Source organism: Talpa occidentalis, unplaced genomic scaffold (genome assembly GCF_014898055.3).
Source record: "Talpa occidentalis isolate TD23 unplaced genomic scaffold, MPIMG_talOcc4v2.1 talOcc4.2, whole genome shotgun sequence".
NCBI classification, from domain to species: Eukaryota; Metazoa; Chordata; class Mammalia; order Eulipotyphla; family Talpidae; genus Talpa; species Talpa occidentalis.
In genome coordinates this window covers 86,992,050-87,017,962 of record NW_023602073.1, presented here as the reverse complement: position 1 = coordinate 87,017,962, position 25,913 = coordinate 86,992,050, and the positions used below count along the sequence as shown (strand labels likewise).

Sequence of the window (25,913 nt, the reverse complement as noted above, 5' to 3'; positions counted from 1 at the left end):
AGAGGAGTAGATATTGGGACACAGTATAAATTAGGGCACATGCTAAGCTGCCATAACGAAGAGATCAAGACTACAGTAATTTAAATATGATAGAAGTGTATTTCTCTTTGACTTGGTGGATGCCACAGTTCTGCTGACAATGTCATCCAGGGACCAACATTCCTTTCATCTTATAAGTCTGCCAACTACAAAAGTGTTTCTTCATTCACACAGTCAAAGCTGGGTTACTGGTACATCCATGTTTCCATTTGTGAGACAGGGAAAGAGAGGAAGCCCAGAGCAAGCAGTTTCCATTTGAGAGAACTAATCGTGTAGCCTCTTGCAAGGAAGGCTTGAAAATGTGGTCTCTATGTAGCCTTTTTCCCATGAAGAAGAGGAGAATGGATTTGGAAAGACAGCTGTCAGCACATTAAGTGAAGACAAGAAATTCCCACCACAGGTCAAAGCAATGCTAAAACACAAAGAAAGAGCCCAATGTAAGTAGGACAAATCAAGAAAGACTAGATTAAGAAGTTCTACACATAGAAACTTTCATTTTATTTTCCTAATTACATTGGGAGGAGAGTCAGAAGGCGGAGGTTTCAAATCAAAATACTGCTGCAGTAGGGCCAAAGACAGAGAAGGTCAGGGTCAAGCCTGCCTGTGCAGGACATTGTAACACGCATGTGTGTCCTCTCTGGGTTCAGAGGTGCAGGATCATGGATGAGGGGCTCACTTTTAGGGCCAGGAACAAGGCAAATATTGTAGAGTTTCAAATATTTTGAAAATATCTCTCAAGAATGATTGTAGCTCAGAGACAGCCTTGGGGACCTGAAGCCCATTTCTCTGGGGCATACTTTTGATATTAAGAAATTAGCTTGGACAGCGTTCTTAAGGAACTCCTGTTTCTTCTTCCCTACCATTTCAGATACAGGCACTGACGTCCAATTCAGTGGTTTAGTAGCTTGATGAAGGTCACGCAGCTAGTTAGGAAGAGTTCCAGAACTGACACCCGTCTCCTGACTGTCAGGAGCCCACTCTTTCCAGTGTACTGCATTTTCTTCAACCATGAAACATGCCCTGCATAGACAGACAAGCTGATGCTTAAGCTGTTGTATATTTCAATTGGTCATTTTCAAATTGATGGGCTTCAAATAGATGTTCCATTTACATGCGGGTAGGTCAGTCTGCTCCTGAGCTGTGCTTGAACTTGTTTTTATTTACTTGAATTTTATTTCAATAACTGAACTTGGCATTCCCACTTTGCTGATAGCTTTGGCCTGGATTTTTTTTTAATCCTCTGTCCTTACAATTCATCATGAAGAAAATCACTGCCCATTCATCTCAATACACAGAGAGAAAGGTGGAAATGTGGGCAATAATTACTGCAAATAGATCATTAAATAGTGGTGTCTGATTTCAGTTTAAATCCAAACACAAAAACAAAAATAATAAAAAAGGAACTGAAATTTATGCTTCAGATAATGAAAAGTGAGTCTAAACAGAATTAGCAGCAGCTGAGCATTTAGAACACAGTTAAGAGTAAACCATCTTTTATTTTGCAGCTGGTTCTATATCTACAATCCAATCTTACAGGAGTTAAGCAACTTGAAATACTCAGTTTCAGAAATAGGAGTGTGATTGTGAATAACAAAGTGAGGTTTGCTAGGTTGGTGCCATATAACCTCACCAAGGTTGTGCATGGTGTCTTGGAAGATTTTTGTTCTGTGGCAGCCCAAAACTTGATCTGGAAATTGACAGCTACTCTCTCAACATTGAACCAAGTTAAAAAAAAAAATCCAGGGCCTCCCCTGGTGGTGCAGTGGTTGAGCGCTGGGCTGCAAAGCTACCCGCAGCCTCTGCAGTGCTGGTTCGAACCCCGGCCACCAGCAAGGGTCCCACATGGTGCACAGACCTCTCCTGCCGTGCCCGCTGCTCCCCTCAGCAGTGTATTTCGTCAGTCTGCCTGTTCTGCTCCCCACTCTGGCTCTAGTGAATTCTCTCACCCTCCCGCGCTTCTGACTGTACCCAGTGCTTGTATAAATAAATAAAAATAAAAATCTAAAAAAAAAATCCAAAATGGAAAACTGTGGTAGTTTTGGTCTCTGTTTGTTTGAGCATGCAGTTCAATTTTGAGGTCACAAAAATCAAATTAAAATCACACAAAATAGGGGCCTTCCTAGTAGCACAAAGGGTTAAGTCTCAGCACCATGAAGCTATCACCACTGCTGCATGAATTCAATCCCCCACTGGGGAGCTAACCCACGTGGCACAGCAGACCTCTCCTGTCTCGCCCATTTCTCCCTTCAGCAGTGTATTTCAGTGGACCTACCTGTTCTGCTCCCCACTCTGTCTCTGGTGAATCCTCTCACTCCCCCACATCTCTGGTCTACACCCAGCTCTTGCTGCATAAATAAATAAATCTTTTTTAAAAAACCACACAAAATAAAAGTTATCCATCATCTTATTAGAAGAGATCTTAAAACATGCAGTTTAAAGTCTCCCTACATTAAAAAGCAAATAAACTCATTTCTTCACAATCTGAGAACTTAATTTCCACTCAAAACAAAACTTTTGCCAAGCTTAAGAGATTTTGTTTTGAATGTAGCCCACAGCCAACCTAATTTACCTTCTGCTAGAAGTCAAAAGCATTTTCTCAGTGAACTGCAACAACGTAGGGTATTCCTACCTGTGAGAACTTCCAGTCCCGGTGAACTATCAGAATCACCTCTTCAGGACACAATTCAAGATAAAACTGAGACAGCATCCTGAGGAGAGAAAAATAATCATTAGACCAAGATTCAAGCTTAGAAAAAAGCAATTTCACCATCACCAAAATAAAGAAGAAAAAATACACCTCCCATTTGTATATGTGCAGATTAAAACAAATAAAAGTTGGATGTGAAGAAAATGCTTAAACATATGGAGGTTTAACCCAAAGCTACATAACAGAGAGCAAACATTTGTTCTGATAATAAAGCACAGTGTTTGTGCCATTCAACCAGCGATGCTCAAATTAGAACGTTTTCCACCATTAGTTTCAAAATTCTGTTTTCTAACCAATTGAAGTAAGTCTTTCAATTCCCTGGAGTGCAAGGGTGGGAGGAGGCTCCAAATTCACTCCCAATGCCACCTTCTGGCAGGTTCAAAACAAAGCTTCCTAATTGGTTATGAATTAGTGAGGTGAATCTTTACCATCCTCTCTGGCTTTCTGTGGACTAACAATGAAGGCAGAGGGAAAAAGGCCTTGGGCAAAATGCAAACAAAAAGGCTCAGTTGGGAGACATTTATCTTCGACAGAGCAGAACTTCGAGCAACTTTAAGAAAATTGCCTCCTACCTTAGTAAACAGGATCTTTAAAAAGACAGAGCACCCTCGGGCGCTAAGCCTGAGCGTGCTTACCTCAGAACAGGGCCACTAAGTAAGCCCTCTGGACTCCCCAGGAAATCAAAGACCCGCCTAAGTGCTTGTAAACCCTCTCCCTCCTGAAGACTAGGAACCCTGATTTGAGAAGGAATGAAGAAGTCGCTGCCAGTTAAAAGACCAAGTTCTTCAGTCAGCTGAAAAGGACTTAGGGAGACACTGGGAAACCATAATGGAGGTGTTTTTCCAAAACCCTCTCTTTCTTCCTCTTCCTCCCTTGGGGACCTGATGTTCTATTTAGAGAACCATCCAACTATATAAACTATATAAACATTCCATGTAAGTGCTGCTAGGTAGTACCTTAAAAACAGGGCAGAAGCTAGTAGTGCATTGCCAGGATGCATGAGGAAGCCGGGTGAAGTCAGAAGGAAGCACAGCATACCAAAGGCCTTGGAGGGCCATGGTTCTGAATGTGAACCCAGTGTGCTGACAGTAACATTCGATTTCCACAACTGTAAAATAAAAATAGGAAGAGTTGTAAGGATTAACTAAAAGACTTTCAAAATTAGGTATCTTTAGTGACTTCTAGTCAATGGGCAATGTAGAAATGTGAATTCAGGACACCTCCCATTTCCCTCAAACAGAAAAAATCAGGTGTTTTTCGGTATGTTGTTTCTCTGTAACTCAGTGTCCCAAGCTTGTAGCCTAATTTGGTCCCTTCCTCTGCCTTGGTTCACCATGAGCCAGGGCTCAGTGACTTATTCCATAGAAGCTCACTCTGATACCAAAGGCCCGCCTCGGTTTCCCCCAGCCAATTAAAAGAAACAGTTTCAGGAGAAGGAAAGCAGTTTAATTTGTGGACAAACTGAGGAGGGCAGCAGACTTGTGTCTGAAAGACCACCATCCTGCTCTTTGGCAGAGGGCAGGGTTATTTATACAAAAGAGTAAATAAAAGGATGGATGGGGGAGATGGGCAAGGGTCTGCATGGCCTTTTTTTTTTTTTTTAAAGATTTATTTATACAAGCACTGGGTACAGTCAGAAGCGCAGGAGGGTGAGAGAATTCACCAGAGCCAGAGCAGGGAGCAGAGCAGGCAGAAGGACCGAAGTACACTGCTGAGGGGAGCAGCGGGCGCGCCATGTGGGACCCTCCCCCAGCGGCCGGGCAGCAGCTGGGTATCGAACCCGCGCTACAGAGGCTGCTGGCAGCTTCGCAACCCCGTGCTCAACTACTGCACCACCGAGGAGGTCTTTCTGTGCAGGCATTTGGAGATTGGCAAGAGTCAGCACAAGCTCAGCTTTGTTAACCCCCTGGTGTTTAATTTCCATATTGTCATCTAAGAAATCCTCTTTTTTTCCCCTTCGAATGCAGAAAGACAGACTTGTTAAGTAGAAAGACAGACTTGTTAAGTGCGAGAGATAAGAATGTTTATCTGGTGGGGCAGAGAGATAGGTCCTTTTGTCACTGTATCAACTCCATTTTGAAGTAGATTCTCCACACAGGTTTCTAGAACCTGTCTGTATGTTCACACCCACTAATAACTGTAGATGTTAAGATAGAGGGACTAGTTAGTAACAGCAAATACAAAGGGAAAGAAGCAGCTGCAAAATGAGAAAACAGATTTTGTAAATAAGTTCAAACCGTGCTTGTGAACAGGCCTTACACATGTCCAATGACTGTCAAAATAAAGAGCATTCTAAAATTTTTTTAATTTAAATATATTTACAGCACTTAGTATGCATTTGACATACTATAGTTTCCTAAAAAATAAGGTTAGTAGTAACTATTATAACATCATCTCTATTAACATGACAAATAATGTGTGAGCTGCATATTGCCAATGAGGACAATAAAAGGTGCATGACAAGGTCTTTGCATGGAGATTGGAATGGAATGATTTTCAGTACTTTCCTGTGAACAGTTCTGTTATTTAGCTCTCCCTCTAAGCCAACCGCAGTAGCAATGAGCTGGTGTTAACATTCGTTTCAGTCCCTGCTGGAGCCAAATTTATGCTGAGCTATCCAAGAAATGCCTCCAGGTTGCTTAGTGCTCTGTGAGGCAGCGTGCCCAATTTATACCTCTAGTGGTAGAACAAAAAGAGAAGGCCAGAGTGTGCTGGACAAGCTGGCAAATTACCTTATTTCTTACAAGATACTTGGAGAGCGAGAACAATCTAAATTTTTAATACATTGAAAACTGACAGAATGAATGAATGAGAGAGGTCTTCCAAGAAATGGCTGTCATGAGCCAGCTAGGACCTGAATAATGCCTGCATGAAAGGCTTTGAGAACAGCAGAATTAGACAGCATAATATGGCTTTTCTAAAAGTTAAAAATAAATGACAATGAACTTTATGAATTCCTCTATATAAATCAAAATGGATAAATTCAATATCCCAAAGTTCTTCTATTTATAGTAAGATGTCACTGTGCCAACCTGTCCACAAAATGTTTCGTCCAGTCAGCAGGGAGGAGGATTCCTAGCAGAATTCCTGCTAAAACTGCCCAATGAAGAGAGAAAAGTTGAGGTCAAGTTGTAAAGGTCAGGGGAACCTGGGTAACCTTTGGGTAAGGAACAAATCTTTTCAGCACCAGAGCTGAAAAGTCAGGACACCATGTGGGTGCCAGTGCTAGCGGTGGGCAGTGGGGACTGCAAAGGAGAGGCAGGTGACCACCCGGGAACCAGCAAGTAGTGGGCAGGGACCCCCTCAGACACAGACTCACAAACACCCCCACCTTCATTCACATGCCTCTTCTCGGTTCACAGCTTGTTGGAATCCAGGAGGAGACAGCCCCAAACCTAAAACATTCACAACCACTGCTTTCAAACAGAGTTCATTCACTTCATACTTCTGCAAATCTCATATCTTATAAAACTTGTTGAATCTCAAATGCTAAATACTGTTCTTAAAAAAGAAACTGCATAGTTACAGTAACATCTTTCTAACATCAGTTCTCCTGCACAATTGTGGTTTGGGGAAATATTCACAAAATTAATATGTTGATTATAGAAGAAACAGGCATCTACGTTTTAAAACAAAATAAGGGAAAATATGCCAACAATTTTTCAATAGTTTCCTTGCTTTCTTTACCCTTTTTAAATCTAGCAATATGACAGCTATTTTGCTCCTAGATTTTCAGTGTGACTGACTGATCCAGATTTTCTCCTTTTGGAGGTGCATTTGACTGTAAGCTGTCATGGTGATTGACAAGATAACTGATTAAAATGTCCTCCTAGTAAAACCAACCAGTGCAACCAACTGCTCATGCAGCCTCTCAGGTCCCTAGACCCCGAATGAAGATTATTACTTCAGGTTCCTGGAGAACAAGGCTATGAATTCCAATTCCACAGGCCTGGCTCCTTCGCTGGCATGGTCTTTTCGAGTGTCAAAGGCTTAGGCTGATGCACAGCAGTGCCTATCCCTCAGCTTGTAATATAAGATATTTGAGGGGCCTTCCTGGTGGCACAAGGGGTTGGGCACTGCACCATGAAGAAATCCACAGCCTCTGCAGAACGAATTCGATCTCTGGCTGGCCAGGAGCAACCCACATGGCGCAGCATCTCTCTCCTGACTCTCCCGCTGCTCCCCTCAGCAGTGTATTTGGTCAGTCTGCCTGTTCTGTTCCCTGCTCTGTCTCTGGTGAATCTTCTCACCCTCTGCATCTCTGGTCTGTACACAAGCTCTTGTATGCATAAATAAATCTTAAAAATAAAAAGTATTTGAGGGGGTTGACAATTAAGATTCTAAATAATACCAGAAGACCATTTTAGCAAATATAAGAAACCTCCCAGATTCCAGCTTGATCTTGCAAACATTTGCTTGAACTCATTGGTGCGGGCCCAATCTTTTGAGAAAACGCTCCTTGAAAAAGAATTAAAAGGGGAAATCTTTAGACTGAAAAAGGGCAAATTTTGGAAATACCATGTCAGCAATAAATGCTTTTACTATGGGAGAAAGTCCCAAGTTCTATTCTTGGGAAATGGAGAGGACATGCTGTAGTTTTAACCTTTTGCCAACCAGGATGGTCAAATAGAACAAAACTGAATTACTTGGTATCTTACCTCTTTGTCCTTTACCTTCCACCTTCTGGAGAGAGGTAGATTAGAATTTGGGCTATGAGTTCCCTGGAGGGTCTTCTGCCCCAGGTTCAGTGCTCCCCCAGCATGGATGTTGCTGGACCTACCCACCCACAATCCTTAGGATAACCCTTAAAAGGGGAAAAACATAGTTATACAGACAGATAGTGAATACATATCAACTTTTTTTTTTCAACACTTTAACAAGGGAATTTTTTTAATTGATAATAAATAAATAAATTTATTTATTTATTTATTTATGCATACAAGAACTGGGGTATAGGCCAGAGGTGTGGAGGGTGAGAGGATTCACCAGAGACAGAGTGGGGAGCAGAACAGGCAGACTGATTGAAATGCACTGCTGAGGGGAACAGCAGGCAAGGCAGGAGAGGTCTCCTGAGCCATGTGGGTTGCTCCCTGGCCAGCTGGGGATCAAAATTGTGGATAGCTTCATATCGGTGCACTTAACCCCTTGCACCACCAGGGAGGCCCCAAGGGAATCATTTTTATGACAAATGTGACTTAAAGAGGTTATCAAAACATATTTCATATAGCCACACACCACAGGAGAATGATGGACTAGATTAAGTAAACACAAAACAGAAGCAATCATTATGAAGTCTTTTTTTTTTTTTTTTTTGGAGTTGCTGGGTTCAGAGATTGGGGTCCTTGGGGGTCCATTCTGAGAAAAGTTTCACCAGAGCTCCCCTTTCAGCAGCACTAGCAAGTTTCCCAGGTAAGTTTCCCCATGACACAGAAACATAAGTTATATCCAAAAAGGCAGGTTTATTATAAAAGAGAAGTATAAAGGACACTTGCATAGATACAAGCAGGCAGAAAGAGCTGCCCCAAAAAGAACAGGTTTGCTAAGAGAGAGGCCTGCATGATCACAGGCAGGTGACCTTGAGGAGATCTGCCTCTGCTGAGGGAGGTCAGAGAAAAGAAGCCCCACATGGTACAGGTCACAGGCAGGCAGGAAGGCTGCTGCCCTGCGGAGGGAGAGGATTAGCTAAAAGAAGTATCTGCAAAGGCACAGGCAGGCGGAAGGACTGCTGCCCCGTGCCAACGCAGAGATTGCACTGATAAAGTCTTCTTCTCCTTAGGAGGGGCTCTTTCCTTTGTGGAGTGGTCTTTTTGCTATTGATTTTGGAGACCTATGTAGAATTTCAAAGGGACTGAAGATTCTACAATTGCCCTCAACCTCCATGTCTTTACCTCAGGTCTGCGCCCTAGGACACTAACAGCATCTCACACTTTGCTTGGGTCTGTTCCTTGGTGCTTAACGATTTTTAGTTCCTATAGGTGGTTTAATGACTATGTTAATCACTTCTACCTCCACCTCCGGCTCCCAGCATTGTGTGAACCAAGTTTCTGGTCTTGTGGTGCTGCCTTTCCAACTTTTCTATCCTTTTATCCCCCATCAATTGCATCTCATCCATTCTCTATACATTAGCATCTAACTTAAAGAGTTGCCTTAATCAACAGTAATGGTAAATCAAACAAAGTTACTATCTTCTAGAGGTCAGAAACATTTTTCTTAAAGGACCAGATAGTAACTATTTTAGGTTTTGCAGACCAAAATGTAAAATTGAGGCTACGCAGATGCTTATGTAATCACTTAAAAATATAAAATCATTCTTATCTTGCATGCTGTAAACATTCAGGTGGCTGGCCAGATTGGCCCACAGGTGATTGCTGTTTACTAGGTTAGTGCCTACCATCAAATTGAAGGTAATGCGGTCAGTTTTTATCCTTATTTCCATATGTTGGCGAGTTTTTCTTAAACCATCCAAGATATCACAGTCCCTTACTCCCTCTGACTCACATCTTTGCTGTTACAGAAAAGTTAGACAATTAAATGATAATGCAGTCATGGATCACTGCTCATTCATACATTCAGTGAGCACTTAAGGATTAGCTGCCAGAGGTCAGGCAATATTATATAATAGGTACCACATCCAAAGGTAAATCAAGCCCATTTCTGCCTAAGAGAAAGAAGTTAAGTGCCTAACAAGAAAAAGGGAAACATTTATAAAAAGCTATTATAGTGTCTGTGTAGAGGCAGGATGGCCACAGGGCAGGATCTCTATGACTGGGCAGAGGAGCGACGGGTGAAGGAGAGTCCTGGAGCCCTTGGTGGCTTTTGCAGGCTTTATTGGGATTTTACCGGGTACATGGCAGGCAGGGGTGCTGGGGGGCCGGGAGGCTGACAGGCCTCCCAGCCCCCAGCAAGGCATCACTCTCTCTGTGCTCTCTGTGTTCTCTCGTGGTCTCATTCTCTTTCTCTCTTTCGCTCTGCTGGTGGTTCTGTTCTGCTGTTCTGCTCTCTCTTTTTATTTATTTATACAAGCACTGGGTACAGTCAGAAGCGCGGGAGGGTGAGAGAATTCACCAGAGCCAGAGTGGGGAACAGAACAGGCAGACGAAAGAAATACGGACTGTTGAGGGGAGCAGTGGGCGGCAGGAGAGGTCTGCGGGCCATATGGGACCCTCGCCGGCGGGCGGGGGTCGAACCAGCGCTGCAGAGGCTGCAGGCAGCTTCGCAGCCCAGCGCTCAACCGCTGCTCCACGAGGGGAGGCCCTCTCTGCTCTCTTTTGCACTCGTCTCGCTCTGCTGTTCTGCCAGCATCCCTGTGATGCCGTTCTTATAAGCCCTGTCTCTCAGCCCAGGTGTATCCCATCTACGTATGCCCACACCCTGCTCCAGGTGCCCACCATCAGGCATGCATTCAGGATAACAGGGATCCATCATCCATCCTAATGGCAGTAGGGTAGAAAAGCCTGGTACTTTTATTTACCCTACAGTGTGATAACAAGCATAACCAGGATATGAACTAAAATGGTCTGAAGCACAGGGAGAGGGCAGTTAATGCTCTGGAGTGAGTGGCTGTCATGCCAGGCTCCCGGGATAGATGGCGATGTTGGGCTGAGCCTTGGTGTCTGCAACTGGTGGGTCCAAGCACAGAAAGGAATGGAGGGGCTTTTCTAGAAAGGGTTGGAGAAAATGCAGATATTTCTGAGATTGTCAGGTTACTTCAGTTATTCCTTCATACTGGCAGCTTAGAATACAAAAAGTTGGCTTCTCAGAGCAGGCACTTGGCTTGGAAGCCCGGCAGTCAGCTCATTTAAAGCCAGGCTGCCTGAGAGCCCCTGTCAGTCTATTTGCTCCACTTTGGTGTCCTATTTTTCTTTTTTTTAACTGACTTATGGTCTTTTAATGTTAAGCTTTAATAAATTTTGTAAAACTCAAAGTCTCAAGTAAGTACTAAAGAATCCTTAAATTATTCTCTATTAAAAATAAAAATATAACATTTTATTTTTCATAATACTGCAAATGTGGAACATACAAGTAACTACAAAGGGTATGTAGATTATTTTTTAATTTAAATGCAGAGATTAATATCTTAAGGCTATAAAAATACTCCAAACATTTTTTGCAGGTTAACCAGTTTTGAGGAAATGGGTATGAGGTGGGTTGATCTATAGCCTGTGAAGCAGGGCAAGGCCGGGGCTGAAAGTATGCTTTTGGTTGAAGTCACAGAATGTTGGGGGGAAAGGATGTCCTGAACAAACTCCACAAATAGGTTTTATGGGCCCCACCCCCACTCCAGACCAAAGAGATCCTAGACACCAAGAACTACAAATCCCATAATGTCATCACCACTGAAGGGAGGATTGCTGGGAACTAAGGGTGGAGTTAAGCAGCCAGGTTTGGTATAAAACCAGACATGTGGGCCTTGGGGTCTCTTGGTTTTTCACCAGCTCTCAGCATGCTATTGGGGTTCCAGCTCAGTGGACCTGGTAGGACACATTCACGAATTTCTCTCCCTTTCTTTCTCCCTGACTTATTCATTTCTTCATTTCTCCTTCTTTTGTTAATAAACCCTTTATTAACCTTTTTGTGAGTGCCTGCAGTTGAGTTTTATTGTAAGTCCCTTTTAAGCGCATGGGAGAGGACCCACAGTCAGGCAACCCATTTCATATGGGGGTTGCCCTATAACAAGAACAGGTTAAAAATGGCACAAGCAATATGTAGGATGGGTGGGGATGGTAATGGGGCTCAGAAGAGCTAACACTTACTGGAAAAACAGAAGGACTGCCCATGAAGGGAGCCAAGAGAGACCAGTCAGAGTGAAACCAGGAGAGGACGATGTTATAAAAGCCAGGAAAAGAGACACGCAGAAGACGTGGTCAGCAGCTTCAACAGCTGTGACTGAACAGTAGTTGGAGGTCATTCAAGCTGACAGTTCAGAGACTGTTAGACTCCTTGGCAAAAGCAGTCTCATGTGGCAAGAGCAAGGCCAGGTTTCATGAGGTTGGACAACACAGAAAATGAGAAAGTCAACATACCCTACCCACCTCCGTCCTGCAATGTGGGGCAAAGCTCTGACCCTCTCACAGAGACTGTGAAATACGGTTCTATCTTCCTTAACAGTTATATTTCAAAGAGATGGCATCCAGATCCTTCAGAAAGGCATTCCTGAGCTGTAATACCGGCAAAGTTTTAAAGAAGACTTATGTCTCAAAGGGGCAGAGAAAGAACTGACTATGTATTTTCTAAACTAACTTTTCTAAGAAAAGGAAGTCAGGGGCCTAAAGTCAGGAGGAAGCCTATGTAAAGTTCAGTCAGGCTGAAGGGAATTTTAAGGCAGTGTGGTCAGAGGATTTAGCATTTCTTTTCTAAACTCCAGTTTTACAATATTTACAGGCAATGCCCAGAAAGACCAATTATTTGCAAAATTTGAAACAATATTCTCTCAAGTCTTCTTTCTTTAGGCCTAACGTTATGGTGGAAACATAGTTAGTGGTAGTAATGCTGCATGAAGGAAATAATATTCCAAGAATTCTTTTGGACTAAAGAGAGAGAGAGAATTTGAAAATTCTCATGAGATTTCTAGGTGAGTATCATTCCACATTCAGATCAGCACCTCGGTCCCTGTACATGTCCTCCAAAAGAGGACCAGCAATCTGTTAGGCCAACTAACAGCTGCAGAGGTGCAGACACGTAGGGGAAGTGACACACTGTTATTATTGCATGTGGTTTGCGACTCACCTTTTGAAAACTTCCTGAATAAATGAATCTGTGATATAAAAAGTATAAACCAATGTTAGAACGATCTGTGATTTATCAACCGAAAAACCCAATAAATCACACTTGCTCAGTATTCTGCCAGCATCCCTGGCAGCTAGCGTCGTCTTTCATTTAGGCAGCTATGAAAATTCTTCAGAAGCATGTAGGGCTTTATGCCAGTTAGTTATGCAGGTTGAAAATTTCAAAAATGCAAAACCACATATAACTTATTCTAACTTATGCTCTCCTTGAATTTCTAAGAAGCCTCTTTTAAAAATGGGCAGACCTGAAGGCTGGTAAATTATAAACATTGAAATTAATTACAGTCTGGCATGCAGCATGCTTCTAACCAGCATGTGGATTAACAGACTCATTTTGTCTGGAAAGTGCATAATGTATAAGATTCCCATCCAGTCACCAGCTCTGAAAAGATGGTAGGTGTCACTCACCATAATAATGACAATAAAATCAGTAATAGCTATAGTAAATGCATGATTTTTTAATCTTTAGTAAAAAACTACACAAAGTAGCTATTATTCCCCCCCCCCCCCCCCGCCATTATCCAGTTGGAGAAAAGGTATTTTAAAGCATCTTACCTTTGGTAACTTGTCTTTTACTGGTTAGCAAACGCTGTGACCAGAATTCAAAGGCAGCTTTATGTGCTTCCTTCAACTCTACCCTCCTGCCTCTATAAAAAAAGAGTCTTATCAACCCAGGCTGTTTCATCTATTTAGAAAAAGTGACAACACACTTCAGTTTAATTAATCCTAAATGAATTGTTAGGTCCTACACTTCACCAAGTGCAATTTCCTATAATATGTTGTAATATTCTTAGGATGCAAAAAAAGAAAGTTATCTTTCAGAAACAAAATCCCAAACCTCCAAGGGTCCACCCACTATGTATGCACTGTTGGCTCTTGTTTCCCTTGCCAGCTGGGGCACCACAGGATTCTCCTTCTAAGACACTTCCCCAGTTTCTTCCCCTCCTATTTGCCCACATTCCTCCATCTCCTATGTGTATCCCAGGCCCTTTTTCCTGGGATTCCACTATTGTTGCCTTTCACCGCCTGGGCTGCATCCCTGGGATACTCTGTTAACACCTGATGCCATGAGGGAGCCCTCATCCTGCTTCCAAACCATCAAATGGAGCTTTTTTAGGACACTCCAGGAGCTCTTCAGCTCATCACTTAATGCAGAGCCCTCCACACAAGTGTGGGTCTCTGCCCAGCTGCAGGGCCACCTCCAGAACTGCCTCCTGTAGTGTGTCACCCCTGTTCAAGTGTTCCCTCCACTGACTGATCCTGGCCTTACCACCAAAGCACTTCAAACACCTCAGTTTGGCCAATACCAAGAGTGGCTAAGAGCAGAGATAATTCAACCTCTAATCTAGGGCAAGATGCTATTGTTATTCACACATCTATTCATATAGGAAAGAATTACTGAGACCCTTCTATAAACAGTATATGGTGGTTGTTCTTGAAGAGGGTGGAGAATTGAAACAAAATCCAAAGTTTCTCATATTACATAAAAAAACATAAAGAACTCCCATTAATAACTTATTCTATTCCACAAATGTGTATTAAATGTCAACTATGTGCTTAGCTGTATGCTATTTATCATTGAATAATTATTCTCACTCTAATCCTGCCCTTCAGCAATAAGCCATAAGCAAAACATTTTGGTTCAATAACAAAATAACAGTGAAAGATTAATTTCAATGAAGAATTTTTTAAGTTTTAATCAGTGCATTGCATCAACAGTTCCAGAGTCTGTGCCTGCGCGCCCAACTAACGCTCCTGCTCTCTATATTCTGATAGCCCACTAGAATGGGAGATTTATATTGGAGTTAGAGGGACATTAGTGATCACTTGGTTTAAATACCCCTATTTTATAGAAGGGGAAAAATATCTAAAGATGCTAATCTACCTTTCCAAGGCCAGAGTTTCTGAGAATCCTTCACCCTTCTACCCTCTAAGGGACTTTCCTGGTGGCTTCAGCATTGACAGCAAGGATGAGCTGTCACTTCCTCTACCTGTGCAGACAATTCCAGAATGTTCTCAGGATTTGGGCAAATTAACCAGATGGCCCTGTGTGGAAGGTGAGGCCCCTGCTTTACATCTCAGAGGAACTCTCAGAAGAGAGCCCTATTTATTCAAATTACTAAAAACTGAGAACCAGGCACTTAAAAAAGTAACACGGACGCCTGGAGAGGGTACAGTCAGACCACCAAGGCTGCATTAGGATTTCTTGGGCTCTAAGCCCTTCTTCCTTCATGAATATTCATTTTAAATATCAATATTAATAAAAATAATTAAAATTCCATTTTATGACTCCGCTGGTAGAGAGATGACTATAATCCATACAGGATTACGTTAATTTTTTTCCCTGATTTTGAATAACTTAAAACAAGTTCCTAAACCCCTAAAAGTGATAAGCCTTAAAGCCGCGCGTCCAAGGGCTCTGCAGATTACATTGATTGGAACCTGTAAATTGGCGGTTCTCTTGAGCCCCAAGCAAAGGATTGGCCCCTTCTTCCTCCCCTCCCCTAAATCTGGACTCAGCCTTGGTTAAAAGTGGGGGAGGGGAGGATGAAGCCTCACCTTGCGAGCCCCCAAACCCCGCAGCGGGCAGGAGCGCTCACTGGCCTCGTTTATTCCCGGGACTTGATTCAGCCTCCAGGCTTGGTCACGCTGGGCCCCAGGGGGCGGCGGCTCCGCCTGCCCCCGGACTTAAGAGTCCTAGCTCTGCCTTTTCCAGATGAGAAATGATGACCCGGGAACTTTCACCAGGTTCCCCCAGGCCGGCCAGGCCGGATCTGACGCTGTAATCAGGGAATAATAAAGGCTATTAGCGGTCCCCAGGAGCTGCATCTGCTTGCTCCCGAATTCCATCCAGACTTCTTCCCTCCACCGGTGCGCTCTGCACCGAGGTTTTTGTTTTTGTTTTTGTTTTTAATGTAAAAGAATAAACATTTATTGGGATAACTGATGATAATTTATATTATATAATGAAGTTATTTTTTTAATTTTATATATTTTTACATCATTTTTCATTTTCGCACAATGTATGCATTTTCATCTTGGTTATAGTCCCCATCCAATTCCCACCACCCTTGTTTTGATCCTACTCCCTCCCTCCTCCTGTAGTGTGTCTCTGGTTTATAGTTGCTTGTTGATTTTGATTTTTACTTTATTATAATTAGTCTTTTTCCTGGTCCCTTATTTAGGTTTTCTAAATTCCTGCTGTGAGTGAGACTTTAAGACAGAAATCAGCTCGGGTTTGTCCCCTACGTCTATTCCTACTTCTTTTGCTATTGACCACCATCTAGTGTACACTAGGTTTCATTGCAGTGAAATAAATGGGGGAAGAAAAAAAAAAGTCGTGCCAAAAACTAACCCACCCTAGCCAGGTGAAGTCTGGGTTTCAGCCAAATCCTGAAATCCTGCATTAAACGGGACCCAGTCAAAGAAAATGCTTCACTTTCTGTCCAATGCGTGATCCCTGTGACAGCCCAAAAGGACATGGTGAAATGATCATGGTAAGTGAATAATAAAGGTATCAATAAACAGCCCCAAGGGTGTGAGGCAAGTGACAGGAGGGGGTGGGGAGAGGGAAGGAGGAAGGGGTGGGGTGAAGACTGTGCAATTAAGTGGAGTTGGTGAAATGCTTACCGGAGACCCCAGAGGCCTGGCACACATCTGGAAGCAGAAACAAGAGGTTTGAAACAAGAGATTTGATAAGTGCAGTCTTAGACCCTCCAGTATCTATGATCTCTGGGCCACAGGGGGCGATGTTTCCTCCTGCCTTGATGATCTGGACCACAATCCTTTTAAGTGCAAATGCCTCGGAATGTTTCTGGCAGTCAAGGGACATTCATTTAAATGCTTCTTAGTTGCATGGAGCTGAGCTGAGAGACAGCTTTCCTTAGTCAGCCCATTGGGAATGCGTTCCAAGACATTAAAATACCTACAAAGACATCATAAAAATAATTCTAAGGGGAAAATTGATAAAGAAAATATGCCTACACTGGAAATCTCAGAATCGACAAATATTTCCAAGCCCTAGTGATAGCTCACTTACTTGAAGCCATGTTCACTGCGTGAGTAACAGAAACCAGTGTGGACAGCACATTGCTGGGCTGCTTTCCATGATAAAGCAAAGGCTGGGAGGAGTGGTGGCAAACAAGTGTTCTGAGCTTTGTTCACTTGGGAGAGCTTTGGTTCAAAGGCTCACATTCCTAGAAGCACATGTGTAATGGGTGAGAGTGGAGATGCTGGTGTGGTCAGGACCCTGACTCACGCCTCCTCATTTCCTACTTGCGCTTGAACACCTGAGGTTCAAATATGGCAAGCCCATGTTTGAAAACCACTAGATGTCAAAAGCTGACCATTGTGAGTAGACTTACAAATGTTAATCTTGAGCTGCAATAGGCCTCAATTGCCCATCTTCAATGTCTTCACCTTGAAAATGAAGTTGGCAATACCTACTTTGGAAGGTTGTTGTGAATATTGATGAAAGCGTGTGTTTAAGTGCCCAGCACAGGGCCAACCACTAAATGCTACTCAATTAATGAGAGTTGCTTGTTTATATAGATAAATGTCATTGCATTCCAGGAGAAGCAGGAAGTTTGGGATCACAATACCTGGAGCCACATCAGGACAAGGACTGAAATTAAAAGGCATAAAAGTTCAAACTAGGGCCAAAATCCATGGGAAGCTAAGGACTAGCCACGGCCTCTGGGCACCAGATAAGTCTGCATATTTCTCACCAGCTGCGAATTAGCAGCTTCTTATAATATTCAACTCACTGAAGCCAAAGCGCCCTGGGTTGTTTCCACTGAAGAGCTATTCACGTGAGTTAAGGATAAACACTGTCATTTTGCCAGCAAGCAATAATAAACCAAGAGGATGCCTCAAACTATACTAGGTGTTTATTAAGTACAGTGCTGTTTCATGGAGAAAACTCTCTCTAGTGCCCACCATAAAAATAATGTGTTGAAGATAATAAGACCCAGCAATTCCACCCCTGGATATTTATCCAAATCCAAAACACTAATTCAAAGGGATATACTCACAACTATGTTCATCGCATCATTTATGTTACCCTTCCCTTTTCCTGGGGACCACCCTGTTACATTTATAATCGCCAAATTATAGCAACAACCTGAGTGCCCCCCAAAGAGATGAATGGATTAAGAAAATGTGGTACATATACATAATGGAGTACCATTCAGCTATGAGGAAAGATGAAATTTTGTCATTTGTGAAAACATGAATGGAACTAGAAGGGAATATACTAGAGGGAGAAGTGAAATAAGCTAGAGGGAGATATTACCAGATGATTTAACTCACATGTAGAATATAGTGAAACAAAAAAAAGGAACTGACAAAACTAAACCAAACAAAGCCTACCAATATGACTACAGAACTGAGGCTACTAGAGGGAGAGGGTGGGATGAGAACAAAGGAAAGGGTGGCCCATTAGTATATGGTGAAGGGATATGGGTGCTGTGGTGGGGGGTGTGGTGTGGTGATGTACATCTAAGGAGCTGTGAGTCTATTCCCCTGAATCTTGTGCATTGTTGTAAACCATTGTCATTTCAATAATTTTTAAAAAAGGAAAGACTTTTTTCCCTAAAAAAAACTATTTAAAGGAGATTTAAGTAAATACAGGAAGTTTAGGCAACTTAGTCAACCTGGAAAGCTAGGGCATCTATTCTATACACCAGTCACAATGACTTCACTTCCTCCAATCCACACGTACACGCAATCTGTTATGACTTGAAAATATTCATTTAGAAAATAGTATCTAGTTATCTCCCAATCAGCTCCTGATCTCAAGTCTCCTTTTCCTTCCTCTTTTCAAACAAGCCATAAACAGCACCATGCATTTTAGGTTGTAGCTACATAAATTTTCAATTATTAATACTGACCAGATTGAGGCTAAAGAGTGGGAAGTTCAGACCAAAATATTTTGTGCAAATCCCTGTGTTGTGTTAAGAAAGAGGCAATAGTTTCATGGCCTACACGTAAATGAATCCATCATTTTAAGGAGAAAAGTCTTCAGGATGTGACCAAGAAGGTAAATGGTAACAGCACAGGGAAAACTTTGCTTAAGAAAGTTCCATTAGTTAAACTTTTATTCCCCATAGAAGCAATTGTTTCTCTTTCATGCTGTTTCATCTAGGGTCAGTGCACATCCAGTTGTCAGTCTTTGCCTAAAGCCTGGTGTTGTAGCTGTCCCTTGAAAATGATACTTACATAAAGAGGGTCATCAGCATACCTAGGAAAGATATTTTTTGTAATGGTGGAAGCAGCATGAGGTACTTCAACCATGAATATTGTAAGTATGTCTTTTCTGTTAGCATTCTAATTACTGCCACAAATAGCCTCTATATGCCATGATCAAATAGCTCCCATTGGGGCTCTTTCCTTCTCCGGAATCTCTCAGCTCACAAAGTGATAGAGGTGGGAATTAGAGGACCTGAACATGAACAGGTAGGTTGGCAACATTCAATTCACTGAGTCTCGCTTCCTCATGGACTAAGTGAACTCCAAAATTGGAAATTTTATATGTGGATAAAATAAAACCAAAATTAAAATAATTAGTTGGTATGAAATTCTTTGTGCTTGAAGATTTTGGTTTTTTTATTTTTTTATATTTTTTTATTTTTTACATCGTTATTCATTTTTAAATAATATTTGCTTCACCCCACCCCCCTCAGGTGTAGTCCCCATAGAATTTTCTTCACCAATGCACCCGTGCACCATCATTTCAGTCTCCTGTGCTCCTCCCTCCCTCCCTCTGATCCCTCTCCCTCTTCACCTGCAGTATGTCTCTGATTTATAATTGTCTGTTTTTGCTTTGTTGTGTTTTGTACTTTTATTATTTTTTATGTTATTATTTTTTTACATGATGTCTTATTTGTTTCCCCTGTATTCTTGCTATAAGTGAAACCATCCGATATTTTTCTTTTTCCTTCTGGCTTATTTCATTGAGCATAATTCCTTCTAGTTCCATCCACATTGCTGTGAATGGCAAAATTACTCAAAATAATCAACCATTTCAGTAAAGTAGCAGATACAAAATCAACACACAAAAATCAGTAGCCTTCCTATACACAAACAACGAATCTGAAGAAGAAGAAGAAATCAAGAAAACCATCCCTTTTATAATTGAAACCCAAAAAATCAAATAGTTGGAAATAAACCTAACAAAAAAGGTGAAAGACCCATACAGAGAAAATTATAAAACACTGTTAAAAGAAATAGAAGAGGACACAAAGAAATGGAAAGACATCCCCTGCTCATGGACTGGAAGAATTAACATTATTAAAATGCCCATCCTACCAAAAGCAATATACAGGTTCAATGCTATTCCAATAAAAATCTCAATGACATTCTTCAAAGAAATAGAGCAAATACTGATGAAATTCATATGGAACCACAAAAAACCCACAAATAGCCAAAGCCCTACTGATGAAAACAAAGGAAAAAGGAGGTACCAAGCTACACTACAAAGCCATAATAATTAAAACAGTTTGGTATTGGAACAAAAACAGACACACAGACCAATGGAACTGAATAGAGAGCCCAGAAATAAAACCACACTTATATGGACAACTGACATTTGACAAAGGAGCAAAGAATATGCACTGGAACATGGGCAATTTATTCAATAAATGGTGCTGGGAAAATTGTGCTTGAAGGTTTTGAAAGGTCAAGTTGATTATCATTGAGTGAAGGACTGTTGTCTTAGTGCACAGGAAGACATACACAGCAAGCTAAAAGTAAACTTCTTGACCTGAAGTCTCCTACTTCTTTGTAGATTGGTCCTAAATCATTAAGAGGGGAAAGCAAGTTATCCATCATCTTTTATAATCTAGGTGCATTTGTTCTTCAAATGTGCCTGATTCAGGGCACCTAAATTTGGACAAATTTATATCTCCAATGTTGCCTCATTGCGTTCTGTTTAACCTGACCAGTACAGAGACTATGCCTGAGTACGTTGAAGAAAATTGTGGAAAAACAGAAATATTCACTTCAACAGGAAACTCATGGTTACTACACATTTCTATTAGTCTTCAAATGGACAGAGCCTTGCTTTTAGTTGGCTTTTCAAGTCAAATCTATTTCTCTACTGCAAAGAGAGGAAAAGGCAGCCTCTGATAGTCCCCTCCTGGATTCTGTTTTCAAGACGACAGACCTGAGTGAAAAGTTGCTGACAGCTGTTATTTATAAGACCAGGCTCTGGGTGTGAAGTACCTGAGTTGTCAGGGTAATGTTACTTTCTAAACTGAGGAGGATCCCCTAGCATGGCCAGCTTTAGGAAAGCCAGTTCACATTAGCCACATCTGCTCATGTTACTGGATGTGGTCGGATGCCCTTCCTAGTCTTTGCATGTACAAACACAACCCATTTGACTCAGTTCAAACAATCACTTCCTTAGAATCTGGTCTCTAAACTTATCCTTGTACTTAGAGTTAATATGCTAAACAAGGCGCTAGACCTCTTATGTAGAAGCATCTGTATATATTTCTGGCCTTACCCTAGGTTTCTAGGAAAAACTGTTTACACACAGTTGTTTGCCTGTGCCCTAGTGTTGAATGAGGAAGCTGGAAAATGGGTACAGATAGTTAGGAACAGGGCACCCCAAGCCCCCCTCCCCAAGCCCCCAACCCCATTTATCAATCTGCCCATTTATCACTCTGAGTAAGGAAAAACAGTTGGAACCAGGAGAAGCTCAGGCCGTAAGCCCATTTATTAATCTGAAAAATGGAATGCTCAGTACACCATTACAGTAACACAATGCTACAGCAAAGGACCAATGCTTGTTTTTGGGAAGTCAGGCCAGGTGAAATAGATAACAGTGGGCCCCAGTAACCTAGGCAACCCCACGGACCTCAACCAATCAGCAAGAGACACAACGCCTAGACACCCAATGTCCAAACCCCCACTGCTCCTTGCCAAATATACCTTAAAAACTCCTGCTTTTTGATGCCTCAGCAGCAACATCCTCGGGACCCCTCGCTGTCCAGAGAGCTTTCCTGTCCTTCTGATGTATCCGTAAACTTTTTGCTTTCTTGTCTAACTCTGATCTTCATGTTGAATTCTTCCCTTGCTGAGAAAAGAGCCAGGAGAGCCCCCCTGGGTGCGAGGCAGTGTTTTGCACATAATAGGCACTTATTGCAATAATATTCTGAAGAGTAAACAGCTGATGTGATTCCATAGGAAACCCTTCCAAGACAAGCAGTGGTCTGAAGACCAGAGACCTGTTCTGGTTCTGTCTTTGCACACGTGACAGCACCTCTTGCTTCTCTGCACAGTGCAGCCGAGACAGGAGGGGACCGCTGATAGAGCCCTGGCCTTCCTGAGTCAGATACCCTGAGCTTCCCTTAATTTATCATCCATTTTATAAAGAACCTGAGACAATCCTGCAGAATTAATAATAGAGTAAAACAGAATAGTCAATGACAAAAAAGAACAGAGACCAGAGATTTATTTAAATTTTCTAAAGGAAAGACTCTAAGGTCCTAGGGATCAGCAAGAGATTAAGAGAAAAATACTTTCTAAATCAGGAAATGTCATGAATTCTCAAGCCTGTTCACATAAATGACTGAGCACTACTTTTCAAGTTACACTTGATCCTAAATACAACTCATCCCTGCAGAAAATTCTTACCTTACAAAAACTAGCCAGATATCTCCATTTGGTAGTGAAATAGGTATCAATATGTACTCCTCGATTCACACATATCCATGTCATCAGGACCCTCCTTAGACATACAGTCTCCATCCCAAAGTTCCTACCTCTGAAACTCTGAGACTGGGGCCTGGGAATCTGACTTTTAACAAGACCTCTAGATAATTCTTATGCACACCAAAGTTTGAGCATTACTATACTTGATGTGAAATATGACATCATACGTTTCTATAAAAACATTTTTCATAGATATAAAAATATGTGTCTCCTTACTCTGTTCTATTATCACTACTGTACAACCCATTCTAAAATAAAATGATGGCAAATACTGTTGGTTTTCCTGCCTTTCACTCCCACCAGTTCCATCAAAGCATCATTAAAAGCTGCCCTGTCTGTCACAGCTGATCAAGCAGATCCCTGCAAATTCATGGCCTGTGGTGAATTTGCCCAGTGTGTAAAGAACGAGCAGACCAAAAAGGCAGAGTGTCACTGCAGACCTGGAGACGAAAGCCAGCAGTACCTGGACAATCTCTGTGCTCCTGGAGAAGAATGTGAGGTCACCCATCGAAAGGGAGCTCCGTGCAGGTAGGTTGAACAGACTAATCTTATACATGCAAACTCTGTTACTTTTGCTTCTGAGAAACCCATTATCATAAAGAATTCATATGGTCCTTTAAATTTATGGTTCTCAAACTTCAGTGAGCATCAGCATCACCCAGAGCAGGATGTGCTAAAACATATATGACTGGGCCCTGCTAGACTTTGCTTCAGATTCAGTAGATGTGAGTATAGCAGAGCTACCAAGGACAACGCTTTGAGAAACACTGGTCTCAGCCTTTCTGCAATATTTCCTTCAGACCAAATGGTCAAGAAAGAGAGCTGTGTCAGCTTTACGGGGAAATACCATGTGGTCTACTACTTTAATTGATGCATGTGTAGATTTTTTTTTTCTATTTGCAAGCATAATAGTTTTCATCCCAAAAGTAGATAACTACATAAAATTATGAGAAAGAAGAGAAAAATCATGTGTTATTCATCACATGAAGTGCTGTATATTTGAGTGCACACATTTATATAGAATGTTTATATAGAATTTTCTAATGCAAAGTGGAATCACACTGTCTTCTTGTTTTGTAGTCAGCTAGTTTTACTTAGAATATCCCCTAATGTCATTAAATGTTTTCTGTAGCGTCATTTTTAATGAATACTTAGTAGTGCATTCTATAGATGTGTTAAAGTATGTTTAATCAATCCTTAATTGCCAACAGAAAGATTAAGAACGGTCTCTAGGAGAAGTAAAGAAGGGGCCTCCCTGGTGGCACAGGGGTTAAAAACAGCGCTATCTAGCTATGCCAGCCACTGTAGCATGAGAACTGCAGCAGGAATTCGATACCCAGCTGGCCAGGGAGCTACCCACATGGAGCAGCAGACCTCTCCTGCCTCACCCGCTGCACCCCTCAGCAGTGTATTTCAGTCAAAATCTGTCTGTTCTGGGCCTCCCCAGCGGTTGAGCGCTGAGTTGTGAGGCTGCCCGCAGCCTCTGCAGCGCCAGTTCGATCCCCGGCCACCAGCCAGGGTCCCACAAAAAAAAAAAAAAAAAAAAAATTCTGTCTGTTCTGCTCCCAGCTCTGTCTCTGGTGAATCCTCTCACCCCCCGCACCTCTGGCTTACACCCCAGTTCTTGTGTGCAGAAATAAATAAATCTTTTAAAAAAAGTAAAGAAGACAAGATATAACTGATCTTGTATTCACAAATCAGATGTTAGAATGTTGGCAGCCTATGAACAAACAAGGAACACAAAATTTCTTCATTCTTCTTCAAGTCCTATGATTCCAGACAAGGTCTACTTGGAGGCCTGTGTTCTCAAAGCTGCTGTGTGGGTCTTTCTCACCCTCCCTGGTGATGAGTTTCAGTGAAACATTTCTCACTGTGGATTACCTCATAGCTGTCTTTGTCAACTCATCATGGTTTTTTACTATCCTTTTACTCATTCTAGTGACCACAGTCCCTAATTTCCAAGCCGGGAGAATTTGTGACCCATCTGCTTCCACATTCCATCAACAAGAGACTGAAGAGACTTAGCCTTTTTCTTGAGGAAGCATACACTGTTCCTTGAAAGCATTAATACTTTAAGACAATTATCCCATGGTGGCTGAGAAACAAACTCTGAAGCCAGACAAATTGTGATTAAAAGTTTAGTTTAACAATTTATTAATCAAGTGACCATGAACAAATTACTTCTCTCAACCTCAATTTCCTCAATGAATAATGAGAGTAATAAAACCCACCTCTTGGATTATGCAATGGATGTATAACATTATGCTTGTAAACCATCTTAACAAAAACATGAAGCCCAGAGTATTATCCAAGTAAGAGAGGATTATGCTGATTCTGTCAATTTTCCTTAAATTAATCCCAATTAAATCCCAATAAGATTCTTCATGCAATTTGAGACATGGTTCTAAATTTCCTCTGGAAATGAAAATGTGCTGGAGAAAACCTTGAAGAATAATGAGAGGGAGGTTACTCTGTAAGATAGCCATACATAAAATAATTTTAGAAATGCTTGACAGTAAATCAATAGAACACAGGTAAGCCCCAAAGAAACCCATATATATATATATGGGTTATATATATATATATATATATATATATAAAAGATTTATTTATTTATGTATACAAGAACTGGGGTACAGGCCAGAGGTGTGTGGGGGTGAGGGGGGTGAGAGAATTCACCAGAGACAGAGTGGGGAACAGAACAGGCAGACTGATTGAAACACAATGCTGAGGGGAGCAGCAGGAGAGAGAGGAGAGGTCTGCTGCACCATGTGGGTTGCTCCCTGGCAGGCTGGGGCTTAAGCCTGTGCTGCAGAGGCTGCGAACAGCATCATAGGTTGCGTCTTAACCCCTTGCATCACCAGGGAGGCCCGAGACCATTATATATTGTGGAACTTATTTTATATTTTTTGTTGTTGGTAATTCTCTATTTAATATTTTAAAACAAATGTGTAACAAATTTTTAATAAAATTTCCACACAGGAACATACCTTAAGATACCATTATATGCTTCATTTACTTGGAAAAAAGATACAGACCTAGTCAAAACAAATAGCTGTCACTTATCAATATGAACTCCTATACTTGGGCAAGAGTCACATGAAAGCTTAGGCTTTTGAAAACCAGTGAGACAGAAGGATGCAGTGACAGAGCCACACCTCCTGAGGGAGGAGACATGAGCTGGGCCTCCCTGGCTGGGCTGCCCTGCTGCCTCCCGCTCCAGCCTTCTGCTGCCCCATGCACTGAAGGAAGGGAAGAGGTGAATTTGAAAGTCCTGTGTGCCATGATCCTTTCGTTTCAGACAACAGCAGATAACTGTAAGAGCGCCAATTCCCTTTGCTTGTCAGCTCCAACAGAAAAATAACACGCTCAAAAATTTTACCACAAAAGAGTACTAGGATTCCTATTATGACTCCCACAATCTCTGGAAATTTTCCACTTCTGAACTTTCTGCTTTGGTTCACTTTCCTGGAGAATCCTGCCCTGGGGGCATCCTCCACCTGCCCCCGTACACATGTACACATGAAGAACCAGCCCGCAGTCCTGACCCTCAGCTGTGGTCTAGGGTGTGCCTTCCTCACAGAGGCTGTGCCCTGTCTCTGCTCAAACCACCTGTAATTGCAGAGTGCCCAGCAGACTGGAGAACTGCTTCTTCCTTGCACTTC

The 25,913-nt window shown here is 42.0% G+C and overlaps 1 protein-coding gene across 1 annotated transcript in view; it reads left to right on the top strand.

Annotated features, from left to right (window-relative positions):
* The window catches only part of IMPG1 (interphotoreceptor matrix proteoglycan 1), a 121,219-nt gene extending 95,573 nt beyond the window's left edge, over positions 1 to 25,646 (top strand). The window contains 4 exon segments of the mRNA XM_037518747.1: positions 1,544 to 1,722; positions 1,725 to 1,763; positions 22,593 to 22,776; positions 25,550 to 25,646. Of these exon segments, the coding sequence (XP_037374644.1) occupies positions 1,544 to 1,722; positions 1,725 to 1,763; positions 22,593 to 22,776; positions 25,550 to 25,646 (499 nt within the window).
* Positions 25,647 to 25,913: the final 267 nt, after the last annotated feature.